The sequence below is a fragment of the Nelumbo lutea genome, chromosome 7, assembly GCF_056320005.1.
Source record: "Nelumbo lutea isolate HS-2025 chromosome 7, American lotus-T2T, whole genome shotgun sequence".
NCBI classification, from domain to species: Eukaryota; Viridiplantae; Streptophyta; class Magnoliopsida; order Proteales; family Nelumbonaceae; genus Nelumbo; species Nelumbo lutea.
This window is the reverse complement of record NC_142690.1, coordinates 23,727,489-23,746,658: the sequence shown is the minus strand read 5'-3', so window position 1 is coordinate 23,746,658 and position 19,170 is coordinate 23,727,489. Positions and strand designations below refer to the sequence as shown.

At 36.0% G+C, this 19,170-nt stretch overlaps 1 protein-coding gene and 1 pseudogene across 1 annotated transcript; one reads left to right on the top strand and one right to left on the bottom strand.

The window, feature by feature from the left end:
* Positions 1-252: 252 nt before the first annotated feature.
* On the top strand, positions 253-2,034 carry LOC148845674 (uncharacterized protein At4g26485 pseudogene; annotated as a pseudogene).
* An 11,009-nt stretch (positions 2,035-13,043) lies between these two features.
* LOC148845673 (Leucine-rich repeat (LRR) family protein) lies at positions 13,044-18,942 on the bottom strand. The gene is made up of 6 exons (XM_088956110.1): positions 18,256-18,942; positions 17,147-17,218; positions 16,829-16,972; positions 16,252-16,323; positions 16,077-16,148; positions 13,044-13,387 (listed from the first exon to the last, which is right to left on the bottom strand). Exons 1-6 carry the CDS (start codon positions 18,480-18,482, stop codon positions 13,315-13,317), a joined length of 660 nt encoding a protein of 219 aa, XP_088812236.1. The 5' UTR covers positions 18,483-18,942; the 3' UTR covers positions 13,044-13,314.
* Positions 18,943-19,170: the final 228 nt, after the last annotated feature.

Sequence of the window (19,170 nt, the reverse complement as noted above, 5' to 3'; positions counted from 1 at the left end):
ACTCAACTCGTATCCACCCCTATTAGTAATAATTAAATGACTCTAATCTAAGCAATATTTACACAGCACCTGCAAAGTTACTAGTTTATTATACAAAAGTTGATTGAGGTTTTTCTCCCCATTAGTTTATATTAGTAAATAACTACGCTTTGTGATCTGGTTTCCACATTCCAAAATGACATAAAATCCTCTGGTTTTTTTCTTCCATTTATCCACTGAAGAGAACCCCGTCAAAATCCCTTCGTTTCTAGACGTTTTGGCTTCTAAAAACTTCATAAAAACCTCCGGTTTAGGACTTGGGAGATGATAACTCACTACAGTAGCTTCCAACGAATTCTGCTTCTGGGTGAGGGAGATTTTTCCTTCTCCGTGTGTTTGGCGAGGGCCTTTGACTCAGCTACGAATATGGTCGCCACTTCTCTTGATTCATTTGGTAAGTTGGTAGAACCCCGAAATCTTTTCTTTTGGCTTTATAGATCCAAATGCACAGCTATCCCAATGAAGCAATACTACTGAACGCAACTTATTGCATTTTATTTTTCAGGGTTTCTCAAATCGAATTACAGTAATGCCGTCTCGTACATTGAAGAGCTATGCATGGAGTGGACGCGACAACAATGGCTGATGATTCTCTTTTCAAACCCCAGAATTTTGATCGGATCGTTTTTAACTTTCCCCATGCAGGCTTTGTAGAGGATGAATCTTGGTCAAACCAACTCCAGTGAGGCAAAACTATGCCAGTTTCTGTTAGATGATAAAAACTAATTCAGGGATTTCATTTAACAGCTTAAGTTTTTTAAGTTGAATGGTTTTTGAGATTGTATCAGAGCAACTTTGATAAAATGGTTTAGTGTTAGATTCTCATTGCCCCATTATAATTAATTAAATTTAAACACAAGGTATTAGTGGGCTTGTGCTTAATGCTTCGATATGTCTTCGTGGGGGGTGTTAAGAGAATAAAAACTTAGGACTAGGAGTGCTCATAGTCTTCGATAGTATCAGTTTTGAAAAACCGGTAATCTAAACTGAACAGAAACTAATCGATTAACTGCCAGTTCGATTCATTGGCTTTTCAGTTTCTTGACTTTTAATATATATTTATAAATAAAGATATAAATATATAATAAAAAACTAGAAATACATATAAAATAACATATTATAAATAATAAATCATATATTATATATTATAAATATATATTTATGTATAATTAATGCATATATTTTTCTTTATAATATATATATATATATATAAAATACATAAATGTATATATACCGATCAGTTTGATTAGTTCTGTTTGATTTTTTAGTTTTTCAAATTTTCATGATCACTTTACCTATAACTTAAACTTTTACAACACTTTCACTGGCCTTGCCATTAGTCAACATGCATAATATATGAATAAATCTGCTGAAATGTAATTGATTTGGATTGATCATTTAAAAAAATTTTAGTTCACAGAATTCTACCCGGATTGATGTAGGACAATTTATCATTTTCTACAATATTCTACAATACCAAGGTTCAAAGTATCGATACGTATTAGTTCATATCGGGGTTCTGATCAATTCAGAGGGTGGAGGAGCCTTAAACCGCCCCGTGAACCAATTTTATAAAAAATAAAAGAAGTTCCGATACTACCCGATTCAGCGGTAGGGGCTGAATCAGTTGTGTAGAATATCTTTGAACTCTCAAATCTAATCTTTGTTTCTCACTTTGACTTCTTTGTAATCACTTATGGCGTTCTGCTTTAACTTCTCTGTAATGTTTGCTTCTTCAATAGGAGGCACCGGAAGCTGGTAAGGCTGTTCTTTGACAATGCAAAAGAGTTGATCAATCATCTGGGAGAAAATCACAGTACCCACAAGACAAATGGTTTTTTCTTCGAATGGTACTTGGAACTCTAGTGGTCTTCGGTTACTGGAGGAGGTGGAGTTCAAGTTGAAAGACTATCCTGGTTACAGTACCAAATATGGATTTGGGGGGACAGATCCTTTAATTGTAATCCAAGCAAGACTTACAAATTCGGTTTTTAAGTATGAGTTGTGTTTCCAAACGCCAGTATCAATTCTTTTTTTTTTCTTGGTATGGGACTATGGTGGATATATCCTTATATACTTTTGATTGAGAAACCATGTGGATTGTGAAGTGATTACTTTGATTGATTTCTTTGATTTGGGTATAATCCACTAATGGGAGACCAAGGATCAATCATAGTTCCTTCACTCGTATTCTAATTCGCCCCGTTTGTTTTTTTGGGAAGTTATTTATCCAGATAAGTGTATTTATCCATGTTTTTTTATTTTTTAAATCATAAAAAATCATTATTAAAAGAGATAATTTTATCTTGTGCAAATGTTGACAACTTTTCTCATATGACACTTGTATGAATTTGTGAGGGCTTAAAAAGAAGCTTTAACAGAACCATTTAACCATAAAAAGCCATTATTAAAAAGGACAATTTTGTCCCATCTAAGCATTGATAACTTTTCCCTCAAGGCACTTGTTTGGATTTGTGAGAACTTAAGAAAAAAAAAAAAAGAAAAAAGCCTCCGAAAGAAGCTTCAACAGAACCATTTAAGTGGATGAAAAATAGTCAAGATTTTTCACAAACACTACTTATGGGCTTTTCAAGGGAGTCCCAACTCACAAAGCCAAAAGCTAGATCCAAAGTGAAGCTATGAAATCCCTCCCAAAATACTTCAAAATGAAAGGCAACTTCTTTATGAGGATTCCTATTCCCTAGATATGAGTTATCACGTGCCAATCCTCACCACCTATCTTCTGGTAATGGGGAGATGGTAAGATGATTGAATGCAGAATGGAAACAATCTTGAGTTATAAGCAAAATGGCTCAATTTGGAAGGACTACATATACAAATATATATACAGTGCAAATACACATAAAGTAATGCAAAATATAAGGTTTTTGTTTTTACAGTGTGAAAATTTAATGGTAATGGAAAATCTCATCCTTTCATTTCGGGAGATGAATTCATAAAGTGGGAAAAACATGCCAATGAGGAGGGTGATGTGGCTTATTCCCACACACTAGCTAGCATATAACTATGATTTTCGAAAAGGCATAACAAACTACCCCATTCGCTAAGGCAAACATTTCAGGTTCTAAGGATTGCGGAGGGCTGAGGTGGTTAAATGCCATATTCCGAGAAAAAATTAAGTCAATGTCATTATAAATTGATGAATATATTCAATTTCTGTACTATGTTGTAATGCTTTAAAAATCGACCTGAAAGGCAGAACCAAAACTGCTTTGGCCATTGGTTTTTGAGTCAATAGTTTAATTATTCGGTCCAAACAAATGCTGTTATAATTAAAAAAACTAATAATAACTAAATAATGGTTGAAAACAATTGTTTGGGTCGAATGGATCGACAATTTGACCATTCAGGCCAGCGGATTATTGACTAAGTAAATGTTCTTGTGCAAAAGACCAGGTTAAAGTTAAAACGGAACTAATTGTTTGGATGGTTTTTCAATTGAATGGTCCGACTGTTTGTGTCAACCATGATTCGAAAACGTCTAACCTGCCCAATTAGACACTTGCTTCGTGTCTAATTAAGTATGCTATATATTTGGAGCCTGATCTGCTGTTCTGTATCACTTTGCTATCTAGTCCATCACAAATGAACACGTCTGTGTTTTGTACACTGATGTATGGGTTATATAGAAATGCTCGATCGTGATTGGTTACCTAGCCAATGATACATAGATACAGCGGTGCGAATAGCAAAAAAACTTAGGCTGTGGGGGGGTCAATAACCTATGCTGTTGAGAGCATTTGTGAGAATGATGCGTTGCCATGAGAGTGGGTAAATTAGTAATTGCCCCTTAATTTATTTTGACCAAAAACAAAGGCATGGGCGTGAATAGGTGAATAAGCCTAGCCCAAAATCTCTCTCAACAGCATAGGCTGTAGGCTCCCAACAGTCAATATTATCCCACGAACAGCAAATCCCAAGTGTTGTATTTGATTTAGGGCAACAGCGTGGCTGTTGGGGGCCAACAGCCTACCCTGTGTTTAGAGTGTTTTTGGGCTGAACAGCTTAGGGTCCGTTTGGTTTACAATTGGAATTGAAATCAAAATCTTTTGGAATTGAAATCGGAGTGGTCTATTCCCATAGTTTGTTTGGTTCAGACAAGAATGGGAATAGGAGTTAAAATCATTCATTCCCAAGGGGGGCAGGGAATGGTCATTCTCTCAAATGGGGGTATGCCATTCCAGCAAGAATGAGAATGGGATTCCCATTCCGTCCAACCAAACAGTTGGAATCGGAATAATCCATTACGATTCCAACTCCAGACCCCTATTCCTGTGAACCAAACAGGGCCTTAATCCATTTATGCCCATATCTGGCTTTTTGATTAAAAGGAAATAGGGAGCAATTACTATTTTACCTCACTCTTATGTCAATGCGGAATTTCCAAGAAGGTTCTCAACAGTATAGGTTCTTAACCTCCAACAGCCAAAGTTTTTCCTCAATTTAGGGCATGTTTCGGACAGCAGCAAGTTGTTGCTGTCTCTTTACCACATCAGTGTCACATATGTGTTTGGGACTCAAAAGTCAGAAAATACATTTGGCAACAGCCGGTTAGGGTGTTTTTTCGGATGAAATTGGAAATCCGAAACCAGGATGGTTGGAGCATCTTGGGGACGTTTGGAGAAACAAGTTGGTCATTCATTGCATGGTCCATGATGTGGATCTGAGGTGTATCCGCCCTGGGACAAATTCCCATCCCCAAACCTTAAACACCAAAGCTTTCATCTATTTGCCTCTCGTCAGTAGGTTATTCCCACCGATCTCCTGCCAATAAAACACATTCCAACACTCTACCAACTTGATTTAATACCACATATCTCACTATAAGATTGGGATCTGCCATGTATCATATATAGGGTGCCAGAATATGTTGATAGGTTGTTGGAATGTAATTTATTGACAGGTGACCTGGATTCTTCACCGCCAATCACAACAATAAAACTGGTTAAAGGCAGCGGTTTAGAACCGGCGGTCTTAATGTCCCCCGCTAGAGTGATATCTGAGGAGGCGGTCTTCTAAAGACCACCGCCTACATCGATTTTAGAAGCTGATGTGGTGGTCCATAAGAATATGCTCGGCGGATTTTACAACCGGACCGGATGATATATGCCATCTACCATTTTGTAGGATGAGGTCCTTAATTAAGTATTAGTGTTGTGTGTTCCTGATGAGTTCCATTAGCCATTGGCGCATATCCACCTTGAATTAATGGTAAGGATACAAGGGTCATCATATATGAAAATTTGACTTCCAACCTAACTTGCCATATGAAATCAAACTTTAGAGGTTTTGCCACATATATAATTTGTCTCCACCTTAGAGAATGACCTGAAGAGGGGTACTAAGCAAACATGCATCCACTTTTCAAATCCTTTTCTTTTGACCCATAATCTATTAAGCTTATTGTAGAATATTCTCTCTAGTACTTCTGAAAGAAGAAAGGTGAATACCATCTAGCCCTGAAGCTGTATGAGATATCATATTTTTGACAAATTCCCATCCTAATCAGGTAAATGTATATTAAGAATTTCTTGGCTTTGATCTTCATATAAGTGTAGCAGATGAAGTTCAAAAAGGTCTAAAGCAGGGGATTGGAGCCTACCTCCAATCTGCTCAACCAATTCTTCAAAAGCTTGAGGGACTTCTTCAATGGATAATGGTTTCCCCTCATATAATTGATTCCCCTTCTAAAATTTGTTATTTGGTGAAAATAATTTGTATTTCTATCTCCTCATCTCTACATATTTCCCCAGATTTTAGTCTCTGCATCTGTTCATCCCTAAAGGTATGTTTGGTTTGAAGGAAAAAGTAGGGAAAGGAAGGGAAAGGTAGAGAAACCTTTAATCTTGTATAGATTTCCCTACTTTTCCTTCAAACCAAACATAGTCTAATAAGCCATTTCTCATACTCCTGTAGCCTATATAGCTCAAGTTGTGGATCCATTTGATTAATTTCCTTTGCAGCCATGTCCTTTTATTTGTTTTGTCACCTTGTCATTGTTATATCCAAATATTGTTCCAAGTTGAATTTCATTTCACATTTTTAAATTTCTGAATTATCCTTTGTGTTACTCCTCCTTTAACTTCTTTTTCCCACTCCTCTTTGATTATTTGCTCACTCTCGGCACTTTCCATCCACATGGTCCCTTAGTCGTTTTGATCATTATGTTTCCCAAGAACTGTCATGCATGGTTTGAGATTTTTGCATATTTTTTTAAGACATTAGCCAAACCACTGTAGCCACGTCAGGCATAGAGATATATTAATTGGGTCGTGCCGCCTGTGGCCTGGCATGGCCTAGCATGGCCTAGCATGATTTTGGGCTGATCCGATATGACGAAACGTGGGTCGTTCCAGGTCTAGGGTTTCAGGCCATGGGTCAATGCGACACGGTACGATTATGTGTGCAATATATTATATATTATTATATTATTATATAATTATTATTATATATATAATAATTATATAATATATTAATATATATAATTTTATTTTCAATTTTATATTAATATATATAATTTTATTTTCAATTTTATTATACTATTTCATTTTACTATTGTATATATACACATCAAAGTTCATATAAAATAAAATTTTAATATTTTTTTTTTATTTTTTGTCCATTTTGTTAATTTTAAATTTTTTATTATTTTTTTTTAATTTTTTAAAAAATGTACCTCTCACAGCTTGGCCTAGTCTAAGGCTTGGCCCATGGTACAAGATGGGCCCATTTAGGCTTGAGCTGTAGACCATACCGAGCTAACGCTCAACATATCCCATGAGAAAGAAGCAAGGCCCAACTCAGCCCACGGGCCGGCACAGCACAATGAGATCCACCAAACCAACACAACCTGATTTACACCTCTAGTCAAGCATCATCTATTCAGACTTTTAACTCTGGCAAGACCACTTTGATTATTACACAAGTGTAATATGGGCCTCAGCTATTAATTTCCACCAGATTGAACTGCTCTATCAGTTGAGCTAAATACCAAGAGGGAGAGTGGAATTGGTATCTGCGACCTTTATAGCCCATTGGACACAAAATGTCATACAAATTACCACATAGAACCCATCCCTTATCCCTTATCCCTTAAGAACTCCAGGTTTTACTGAAACAGCCATAAATCTTTTCTCATTGATCTAGTTGGATGCTCATAAGTCAAGAATAAACACCCAATCTGTGTAATTGGAAAAAAAAATTTATTTCATAGAAATTAACATAATCATTTTGATGCTATATGCATAACTAAGCTTCTTGGTCAATACATAGCTATGCTACATGCTCGAACTTTTTGTCTTTGAGAGAAACAATATATCAAGGTTGTGCAAACGGCAGAGCTACATAAGGTATCCCATATAGGTTATTTCACCCCTGATGTTCCAAGATATAATCTTCATACTGACAAGTAAAATAGCAGTAGATAAGTAATAGATTAAGCAAATATTTGGAAGAAAGTAAATTTCGTACCAATTCACCAGCTTGGATTTATTGACTATGCTTTGCCACAGAATTCCCATCAATCACCTTTCTGCCAACATGTTTTTAGCAGTGTTTTAAAAATTAACCCAGAGACTGAATCGTTTTGGCCTTCAAGTCACGAATCACTGGTTCGACCATCCAGGTTGATTCAGATCGTGTTACATCACCTTTTATATATATATTGTATGTGTACAAATACATATTTAATCTAAGTTTTTTAATTCAGCTTTTAATTTTTTATATATATTAAAATTTGTATTTTGAGGCCAAAAAATGTTTTTATTTTTTCGCGAAAATAGCAGGACGAGGCGCCTGAGATGCATAGATCTCGAAAGTTTATTAAAAAAAAAAAATCACCTCAATCAGACATCCCACGACCCAGTCATCAGTTCGACCATTCGGGTCGAACGGTTTTTGAAAAAGTCAACAGTTTTTTGTGAAAAGCCAGGTTTTGCTAGAACCAAAACCGGAAAATCAAACGGGTGACAGTTTGAACGATTCGACCATCCAGATTAGCAGCACGTTGAAAACCTTAGTTTGTAATACTAGCTTGAGCCAAAAATACAGGTCGTGGTTGCCTGAAAAAACAGACTTGAAATGCTAGAAAACAGCCTTTCAAATGCCAAAAAATAGGCTTCTTGGACTAGGATTTTAGAATACGGTTTTTGACCATTCAGGTCGGATGGTTTTTGACAAAGCCAATGGTTTTTGGTGAAAAGTCAGATTTTGCTAGAATCAGATCCGGAAAATCAAAACCTTGGTTTGTAATACTAGCTTGAGCCAAAAATTCAGGTTGAGGTTGCCTGAAAAAAACAGACTTGAAATGTTAGAAAACAGCCTTTCAAATGCCTAAAAATAGACTTCTTGGGTTAGGATTTTAGAATACGGGTTAGATCAGGGATTCAGGTTTGGAGTAAAATTTCGCTAGATTTGATGTTTTTAAGGATTAATTTCACTCGGATCCGGTCATGAACTGTATATATGTTCTAGCAGATTAATAGTCTTGCTTGTCGGAAACTATAGTAAAGTGCTAGGTTTCGAACAAAGGATCTACTTTCTGTCGGAACAGTGTTACCGGAAATCTTTAAGCTTGGTCACTGAATCTAGCATCTTAAAGAACAGAAAGAACACATCGATCGATTTATAGGTTATGTGTTTAAATCTAGCTTGTTGCCAGAGATTTACATTCTTGCCGCTGAGGCTCAGTTTGGACTTTGGAAAGAATACAAATACGAAAATGTGAAGTTTAAAACCTTGTATTTTATATTATTTTAATTATATGTATTTTTACTGTAAATATTTGTATTAGTACTCCTTCCAAAGTGAGACTGAAAATTTTGTAGAGTTTCCACCCAGATTCTGTCATATCCACCGAAGATTTGGTAGACTTGATCCAATGCGATCTAGAATACAAGAATTGAATAAACTTAGAAGATTTGGTGGTCATATTGCAAATAAGGCAACTTAGGCAGTGTTTGGCATCGTGTTCATCTTTCGGTCCTATTCACGGGATGAATACCTATTCGGCTGGATCTGGACGGGACCGGTTCATTCTATATCGTGGACCGGTCCCATCTACACCCCAATTTCTCATCCACAAAAAAAAAAAAAAAAAAAACTCGTGGTTAGTGCCTTGTCCACAGTCTATTTTTGATCCCCTGCTTCACACTTTCTTGAAAGGCTGAAACTCTTGTATGTTTCACATTTTAATATTTTGTCAATAAATAAAATATTAATTATTTTACTTAATTTTTTAACTTTTTAAAATTTTTAATAGTTTTATCCAAGGTTTTTGAACCATTGTTGACTCGGACGGTCAAACCATTCGACCCAGGAACTGTCCAGGCAACTAGTTCCGTTTTACCCCAAACCCAATATTTGGCCAAAAGCCGTTGAAAAAGTCAACAACCTGTTGACCTGGGCAGTCGAATCGTTGACCCGTCGACCCGTTCAATGGTTTTTTACCCTTTTTTATTTTTTATTTTTTTTAATTTGTTTGTCAAAATGGCTCGTTCGTTCAAACCAGATGATCAGTCCGTCGACTTAGAAAATGGTGGCCAAAATGGTTTCGTTTCCGGGTCGATTTTTAAAACGTTGTTTTTATCAATAAAATAATATTTTTTAATATTTAAAATATATTTTTTTTAATTTTTAATTATTTTACTATTGTTTTTATAAAAAAAATAATATTTATTGGTTAATATATATTCATTGATGCATTTTTCAATATATTTATCATATAAAATACAAAAATTAGACATTTATCATTCACTGTATAGATCATTCATAAAATGTATATGAGATACATGGAATCAAAAAGTGTGGCGTGGAACTGGTTCAGCCCACACAGTTTGTTTATAATTCAGAACAGTTATGGACTGTGGTGTGGTGTTGATTGATTCATGCCACATGATGTGGTGTGGACCGGTCTACACCCACCAATTTTTCATCTACACTACAGAACACCACCTTAGAGTTTGTAACTACGATGAGGATAAGACCACAAATTGATTTCCAAATCTCACAACACAGTCATGGATTGATTGGCTTCTGGTGGGCATCGCTAGTCATCACTGTACAAATATACCACCAAACACCTTTGGGATGCCAAATGTGATCATTGACGTTTTAAATTAAATTCAACCAGTAATCATAACTAGATTATAACTAGATTAGGTGTGATCAAGGGACGTCATGAGTATTAATAATCATTAACTATTTTCTAACTATGGAAGTAAATCAAATACATGGCTATACACGAACAGATATGTCCATTCTCATAGTGATTCTCCAAAATGCTATTACACAGTTTACAACACAAAACACTCATCTCTATTTCACTCGAGGCTCTACAATATCCTGAAAATAAATTTCCCTATAATCCGAAAACAAATTCACATCAGAACCACTCCAAAATTTCTTATACATCTCCAACATGCCATCCATCATATTAAACAGTAGTCTGGATTTTGGAGCTTGAACCTCTTAGCATTAGAAGTTGAAATGGCTATATTTATTTGAAAAAATCAATACTAGCCAAAAACATGATACCTTAACAGCTTTAACCAATCAACCCCCCCCCCCCCATTTGATAAATACAACCTTATTGGTTATCACTTTTACGAAACTGGTTGATTGGTTACTAGTTTTTTTTGGTATCATAATCAGAAAAATATTTCTTTTACTAGTCTTACTTGTATATTCAAATTGGATAGGGATAGGGCTGGCAATCTTGACCCCAACTCATTTGACCCACCCAACCCATTCACCTTGGAACCTACCCATACCCACCCATTCTATTGGTATGTCAATATGGGTTGAGTAATCCATTAGGGTTAGTGAAAAAGGGTTAGGGTGGGTTGAGTCGAGGGTACCCATTAGGGTCAAGGTGGGCTGGGTCGCACGGGACAGGATGGGTTGTGTCTATACTCACCAAATCTCAAAAAATACAGTAGTTGAAGTGATTCAAACTCAAGCTTCTTAGCGCACACATCTCATTACAAATCGAAACCACCATGTCATATTTCATTTTGTGATTATAAATGAAATAAAATAGTTTTTATTAACTTTCGTGTTCAAATGCAATTTTACATGAAAGCACTTTCACAAAAGTACTTTTACACGAAAGCACTTTTACAAAAGTACTTTTACACAAAAGCACTTTTATAAAAGTACTTTTACACAATCACTTTATGGAAGTACTTCTATGAAAACATTTTGAAAGCATAAAAGCATTTTTATATAAGTACTTTTAGGAACACTTACAAAAGTACTTTTACACGAAAGCACTTTTATAAAAGTATTTTTACAAAGGTACTTTTGTGAACACTTTTATGCAAGTACTTTTATAAAAGTACTTTTACAAAAGCACTTTTATAAAAGTTATGATTTTTTTTTGCAATTTTCTGCATTTCTGTAAGTTTTTGCAATTTTTATTTTTTTTGCAATTTTTTGGTATTTTTCTACATTTTTTTTTGAAAATTTCTGGTAATTTTCTGCATTTTCTACAATTGTTTGTGCTTTTCTGCATAACTTCTGCATTTTCCTAATGTTTTCATGCATTTCCTGCAATTTTCTAGTATTTTTGCATTTTTTTCTGCATTTTCTGCAATTTTCTAGTATTTTTCTGTATTTTCATAATTTTTTGGTATTTTCTGAATTTTTTACAATTTTTTGGGTATTTTTTTTGCATTTTTTGCATTTATCTACAATTTTTGCAATTTCTAGTATACGGGTTGACCTGACCTGTTTTTGGTCACGTGGCAATCTCTCAAAAATGCTTTTTCGAATATACAAGTCAACCCAACCTGTTTCTGTCACGTGGTAGTCTTAAGAGAGATGATTTGACAAAATGTTTTTTTCAGGTATACATGTCAACCCAGCCCTATTTTGTGGCATCCTTAAGAGAGATTACTCTCTCAAAAATTGTTATTTTCAAGTATATGGATTGCCCCAACCCATTTTCTGCCATGTGGCAATCTTGAGAGGTGTTCCTCTCACAAATTTGTTACTTTTGGTATATAGATCCAAGGTTCAAAGTACTAACACGTATCGACCCGTATCAGGCAATACGTATCATTTCAGGAGCTCCCCGATACGCCCCTATAGAGGGTGTCTCGGGGTTCTAACCAGTTCAAGGGATGGAGGAGCCTTAAACCAGCCCCCCCTGAACCAATTTTGAAAAAAAGAAAAAAAAAAAGAAAAAATACCAATATATCCCAATACACCCCTATTGACATATCGGGTGTATTGATATTTTGAACCTTGTCCAGATCAACCCAACCCATTTCTACCACATGACAACCTTGAGAGATGTTCTTAAAATTTATTATTTCAAATATACAGCCATCCCAACCCATTTTTATATTTATAGGTGAGTAGGTGGATCAATATGGGTGAGGGTGGTTAAGGGTCAATATGAATGAGTCAAATGGGTCAATATGAGTGAGTCACATTAAGGTGGATTATAACCCGTTAACAATGATTGATGATAAATCATAGGGGGTTGGTGGGTCAATATGAGTGGGTTGATATTCAACCCTTACCCAACCCACCCATTTAAGACCCCTAGGGATTGATTGTGAGCAGGCTTCACAAATCCTACACGGCTAAGTGTCAATAAATCCATCTACCATTTTGCATGCCATTCAATTTCTAAAGCTTTAAACCATCTTCCATATATCAATACGCCCGATATATCTGTATCAGGCGAATCGATACCTTTTCTTTTTTTTTTATTTTTTTATTTTTTTTCAAAACCGATTAAGGGGGGGAGGGGGAGGGGGGGCAGTTTAGAGCTCCTCCACCCCCTAAACCGGTCAGACCCCCAATACACCCACTTTAGGGGCATATCGGAGAGGTCCCAAAACAATACGTATCGGCTGATATCGATACTTTGAACCTTGGGTGGTTTGATTTCGAACTAGAAAGAACCAAAAGAAAAAGAAAATAGGGCCAATCCGTGTCGATTTCATTTGACAAAGCCCATGCATAAGAATAGATAAACTAGAAGAGGGAAAATCCATTTTCCTTAGCCACCATCATGTCCAGAGACGGCTTATAGCTACAATTACAAATGCTAGAACAGTCAGAGAGCTGCTGTAAAGATTTACACTTGATTATGAGCTACTACATTTACCTCCAAACCCTGGCCATATCTATATATCTATATATTATATATTTATATATTATATGGAAATAAATCTCCTACCCATTTCCACGTACAGTAAAACCCAAATTAACACAGGGCAGAGTTGGAATTTGCAGCGCCATTCACGAGCAGTTTGTGTCGTAAGTAGCCAATCCCTGCAACTCTGGGCCTTCCAGTCGAGGATTGTTCTCGAAGCTAAAACATTGACGGAAACACAATTATAATGGTACTGAGACGCTGAATGTTCAGATGAATAATCAAAGTGAGAATAGAGAATAACAGTCAAGAAACATGTCCCAAAAATGAGTAAAGAAGAAACTCGAATATTGGCATGGATGAGTGGGAAAACAAGAAGAGATAAGATTTTAAAAAATGATCATATTTATTTATTAAAAAAGTAATCATATTTTTAGGAACCTAGGAATAGCCCCATTAGGCGATAAGTTGAGGAAAAGTAGAATAAGATGGTTTGATCATGTGCAAAGAATACTATTTACAACACTGATGAGAAGTATTACATTGCAAGTTGAGGGTTCTAGAAGAGCAAAAGGCAAGCCAAGGACATGGGTTGAAGTAGACAAATTATTTAAGCACCCATGACTTAAGAATATAATGAAAAGTGTGAAATCGTGGTACAGGATTCATGTAGCCAACCCCATATAGTTGAATATTGTATTAACTATTCAAAGTTTTTATTTTAATATAAAATTTAACTATGAAAGTTTGTTTGACAAATGTGGCAAGGTTGAGATAAAATCTTTCCTATGAATAGAGGGTGAGAGAGGAATTCGGAGACTCTGCTTCAGCCCCAAACTAATTTGCCATGTGGAAGATTCCTAGGCATTCATGGAAGCTTGTTAAACAATTTGACTAGCAAACCCACCCCCTACCCTAATCGGGTCATATGAGAAACCCAAGGCCCTCAGGGGTGGGACGGGTGTTCAGAAATGATGGACACGTGATGGCAATCTTCTTGGGCCAGATTGGAGTAGGGGATTCACCAAAGGGCAGGAATAATTGTAGTCATACAAGCGGTTATGAAAGCAAAAGAGCTGCAGATAAAAAGATTAATTATTGAAGGTGGCTTCAAAGTGGTCAATAGTTGGCTGTTGAACAATGAATCAACGTTGTGAGTCTATAGAAATCAAATAAAATAATTAAGGTTGTTGGCAATTGACCAAGGATGTTGAATTTCAAAATAAATGGATTCAGAGATCAGCAAACTGTATGGTTGATGTCTCATCAAAACAAAGAGTGGGTAAAAATTAGTTTCTGGGCATAATTGTAAAATTAATATTATGGAGATGAGGGAGTCAAAAGGCTCTTTCTAAAAGGAGAATGCATACTGTATATATCTGCTGTTTATTAGTAAAATTGGTTGTCTTTTGGCCAAAACATAAGATTAATTTTGCAAACATTGGAAAGTCTTTTGGCCAAAACTTTTTACATAAACAATGAGCAGAGAGATAAATCTGTACACTTCTTTAGCCCTTTTGAGCTCTAAACAAATTTACTACATGAAAGATTTATAAGTTGTTTGGGGAAGCTCACTAGAGAACATGAATAGTAAGGCTCATTTTGTAGGGCATGCCTAAGCCTAACCAAGCTAGTTACTGTGAAGTATGATTATATATATATATATATATATATATATATATATATATATATATATATATATATCTTGGGAAGGGTAGACTGGATACAGACCTAACCTTTCACATTTTTCTTTTGCACAAGTGGCTGCTCTCAAACTCAAACTCATGTTCTCGATCTTGTCAGCCAAATATTTTATTATTACACTATGAAATGGCCCCTCCATTCATTTAACCAATTGAACTGACAGGCTTCTATTTTTTTTCTGATATCTGGCTTTTTGAAATATTTTATTCTTTAGAATTTTTATACGTTAAGTTTTCTAAAAATTTTTCAAAACTAGTGCCTCACTTTTAAACATGTATTGCCTTGTGCCTCACACATCAGGCTCTAAGAACTGAATTTAGTTAAAATTCTCACTTTTAAAATACTGGTTTTGATGTTTGCTTAAGATGACAAAGATTGCTTTTTCAATGCTTCTTGATACTTTTACCTGAAAACTCTAGCAATCTGTATGTAGTACAATGGGTCCCATCAATCTGGGGTCTTGGGAGGGGTGGACCAGATATTGACCTAACCTTATGCCTTTTTTTACACACAGTGGCTACTCTAAGTCCTAAGACTCTTAACCTTGCATTCTCAATATTGTCATCCCAAGATTTGACCATTACACCAAGAAATGATGTAACAACTGTGCAGAAGACCAACATCAAGAACTCTTCCGGCTAGCATAACTGTTACAATATAGACAATCTACTACCAAGGACCAAGATATTATAACAAAGCATGTATCGGTCCCAAGTCACAACAACGAACTGTCATGAGCAATTAAACTAAATATCCTTCCCAAAAAAGAGATTAAATATAAAACAACTGACAAATTCTGAAAATTTAAAAAGAAAACAGAAAAATTAGTAGGCTTTTGATTCAACATCTGAATAGGCTATGATATATTCCTATATGGATGCTAATGGTTGCATAAAATATAAATTATTACATTGTCCACAAATGCTGATTCTTTTTCAGGTAGAAGTTTATGAGTTACGTGGTTAGTTACAATGACACATCCATTTGTCCAATCTAATGTAATTAATCTGGACTTTCAAAAGAAGAGAATATAAAATGCTTGGAAATCAAAGTTCAATGCAAATCTAAAACACTGGAACAATCATTAAAAAAATAGAAACCTAAATGTAATGATAGAATTGGAGTACTAGGATTAAACAAAATGGTACTTCATCTCTTGAGTGCAAAATCAATTGACAAGATACAAAAAGAAATGAACTCTTACTTGTTCAACGGGATGTGCTCAAATGGTCCAGTTGTTGGAATTGTTCCACATAGATTGTTGTTTGAGACATCTCTGAAAACAGAGGGATGTTCTGGTGAATTCTTAATTATATACCCAAAAAAATGTAAGCGTGGTAAGATGAAAGAAAATTGAAAACTAGCACTGTTGCACTTACACAACTTTGAGGCTTGAAATGCTAGCGAGCTCCCTTGGAATTTGCCCAGTCAATTGGTTGTCATTAAGTCGCCTACACAATAAAAGCAAAATAGTGATGGGCAACAAAAGATTTATAAACTGATTTTGAATTTTTCTTATAAAACTCCCTTGTCAAACTGAGTACTGTATTAATTAATAAAGAAAATGGTTCAAAATGCACATGTAAAAGAAGACCAAAAACACGCTAGGAAGGGAGAGCTGGAGAGGTGAAGACTTCAACCATCTCCCAAATTATAAAGGTGATACTGAACCAATTTTTCAAACTCAAAAGTGAAATCCAATTAAGTATAGTCAAAGAGACAAGTCAAGATATCATGTTACTACCACTGTACTCTGATAATACAATTTCCATGTTTTACTTGGTCATGCTTAGCCTAGAGCCCAGTATCACCAAACCAGCCAATCCATGAACTAGCTAACTTGGGATCACTGGAAATCAGGTTATAATCCTTTACTCAGTAAGATAGTTTAGGAATAGAAAGTCTTTGCCTCAATTAACTCACACAGGAATAGAAAACAAGAAGTTTCAAACTTACAAAAATACCAAAGAGTTCAACTTTCCCAACTCAGGAGGAATGGCCCCTGAGATATTGTTGTTATACAAGTCCAAGCTGATTAGACTCTTCAAATTGCCAAGCTCGACCGGGATTGTTCCTTGAATGTTGTTTTTGTAAAGCTCTCTGCACCAGTTGTCACAAATGGGGACAAAGAGAATTCTAAAGTTAGTACTCAACATATCAAACATTAAGAATTACTTAAGCTAAAATATCCATTTAAATCAGGAATAAATAAGTACTCAACATCAACAGAAGTGCATATGCAAGGCAAAAATAAAGATATGGGAAGCTACTAACAGATATTGCAGGTGTTCAAGTTTCCCAAGTTCAGGTACCAGATGGCCAGATAGGTTAGAGTTGCCAAGGTCCCTGCAAAATTATGCCATAACATAGTAAGTTAAAGAAGTAGGATCAAAACTCCTTTCTTGCACACTTCCTTCTTGCTAGTTGCTACTAAAAGCAAAAGTTAAAAACAACCCACAAAAATAAAAATGCTTCTGGAATAACTATGAAGAAAGAGGAAATTTTGATGCTATCTTTTAGTTAACACCCTTTTGGGAAAATATCAAACTTAATTTGCGTTCTTTTTTTCACCCAACAAAACTCGAAGAAAATGCTCTGTTGCTCTAGATGGAATGCCAAAAGCTTTTCTTTGGCATACATATTTTAGTAGCTCCTTTGCAACAGAAAGCCCTAACCCTCATTTTCTACTCAAAATCCACCCGGGGACACTGTGGTGGATCACAAAAAGGCATACAAGGGCGTATGTTCAGACCAAGTGAAAACACAATAAAAATGAAAAACATGAAGAATTAAATACCAGAACACGACTTCAGGTGAAGATAAATAAAAAGAAGAAAGAAACCCATAAGAATCAAATTCCCCATTAAGAATGACTGTCTTGTCTAAGTGAACGACTTGATTAGATCTCAGAATCCCATACCTCCAGCATCCAGACGAAGCTATTGGTTCCTAGCAAAATCAATCATAAAGTACGACCAGAAACTAACATTTAAATAAATACCCTCATAATTATATAATTATTTTCTCAAGTCCCAAGTCTCAACTACCATCAAGCACATACACATACGCGAAACCAGAAGCATCTATTAGAACCTAATAGTAATTACTGTAATTGAAGTTGCCATAGGAAACCCTTCATAATCACCAAAAAAAAAGGAAAAGAAAAAAAAAAATTAGCTCCAAAAGGGGAAGAAAGAACTAATCCAGAAAAGAAAGTCTAAAAAGTACACAAGTTAACGAGAATCACACCAAGAATCAAAATTTTGAATAGTCAGTATTGAGAACAAAAGCTACAATTTTTCAAACTATTTCAAACAAAAGCCATAACCCAGTAAAGCAAAAACCAAAAATAGAGAAAGATAGTGAGGGAGAGAGACTAGTACACTCTGGTGACACGATTATCCTGATTGCAAGTGATGTGAAACCAAGTGCAAGGATTCACAAGCGTCGGATCCCAGCTCTGAAGGACGTTATCGGGGTCGGACAAGCTCCGGCGCAGCGTGTAGAGAGCATCTCCTTCGGAATTTGCAGAAACCAAAGGGATAACAAAGAGGGCTACGACTAGGGTTACGGCAACATCCACGCTACTGAACCGAGCGGATGCAGCCATCTCTTCCTCGCTTCTCAAGACGAAAGGACCCCGGCTTCCCTGCAAGAATTCGTCCTAACAAGGCTTTCACTTGTTCTGGGTTTCTAGGGTTTGGTTTCAAGGACCCCAAGAAATGGAGACCCGAAAAAGAGAAGAGAGTTGCAGAGGAGGGCGAGATGAGATGAGACGAAAGAGGGTGGAGGATCGGCTTTGGGAATATCAATCAGAGGAAAACATGGGTGATGGGTGAGGAATTCTGCTTTTGTTTTTTCTTTGGTTAAATTAATGGATTAAATTAATTAATGGGAGTAGTGGGTTCTTGGTCTGTCCGTGTGGACCTGCTCAGTGGTGACGGTCCTTTCTTTCCTTTACGTGGGAAAGGGGGTTGGAAGCTTGAAAAGTGGGGTGGGTCTGGTCTGTTCTGTCAAGTGGATGTGAGTTTTTTGAAATCAATTGGAAGGAAGATGGATTGATCGTGTTTGAAATTTGGAGGCTAATCTCGGGTGGGTAAAGTTCACTAATCGGGTCAAGGTCAACTAGGAAACTTCTTTACGCAACTCATATGTTTTTGCCACGTGGAAACATCTTTTGACCCTTGAACCAATCCATGTCCTTGCCTCCTTGCTGGTTTGGTTTGTAAGGTGTTGTTGTAAGTCAGATCTAACTTGGTTGTTTTTCACTTTTTTCTTGCTATTGCTACTGCAACTGG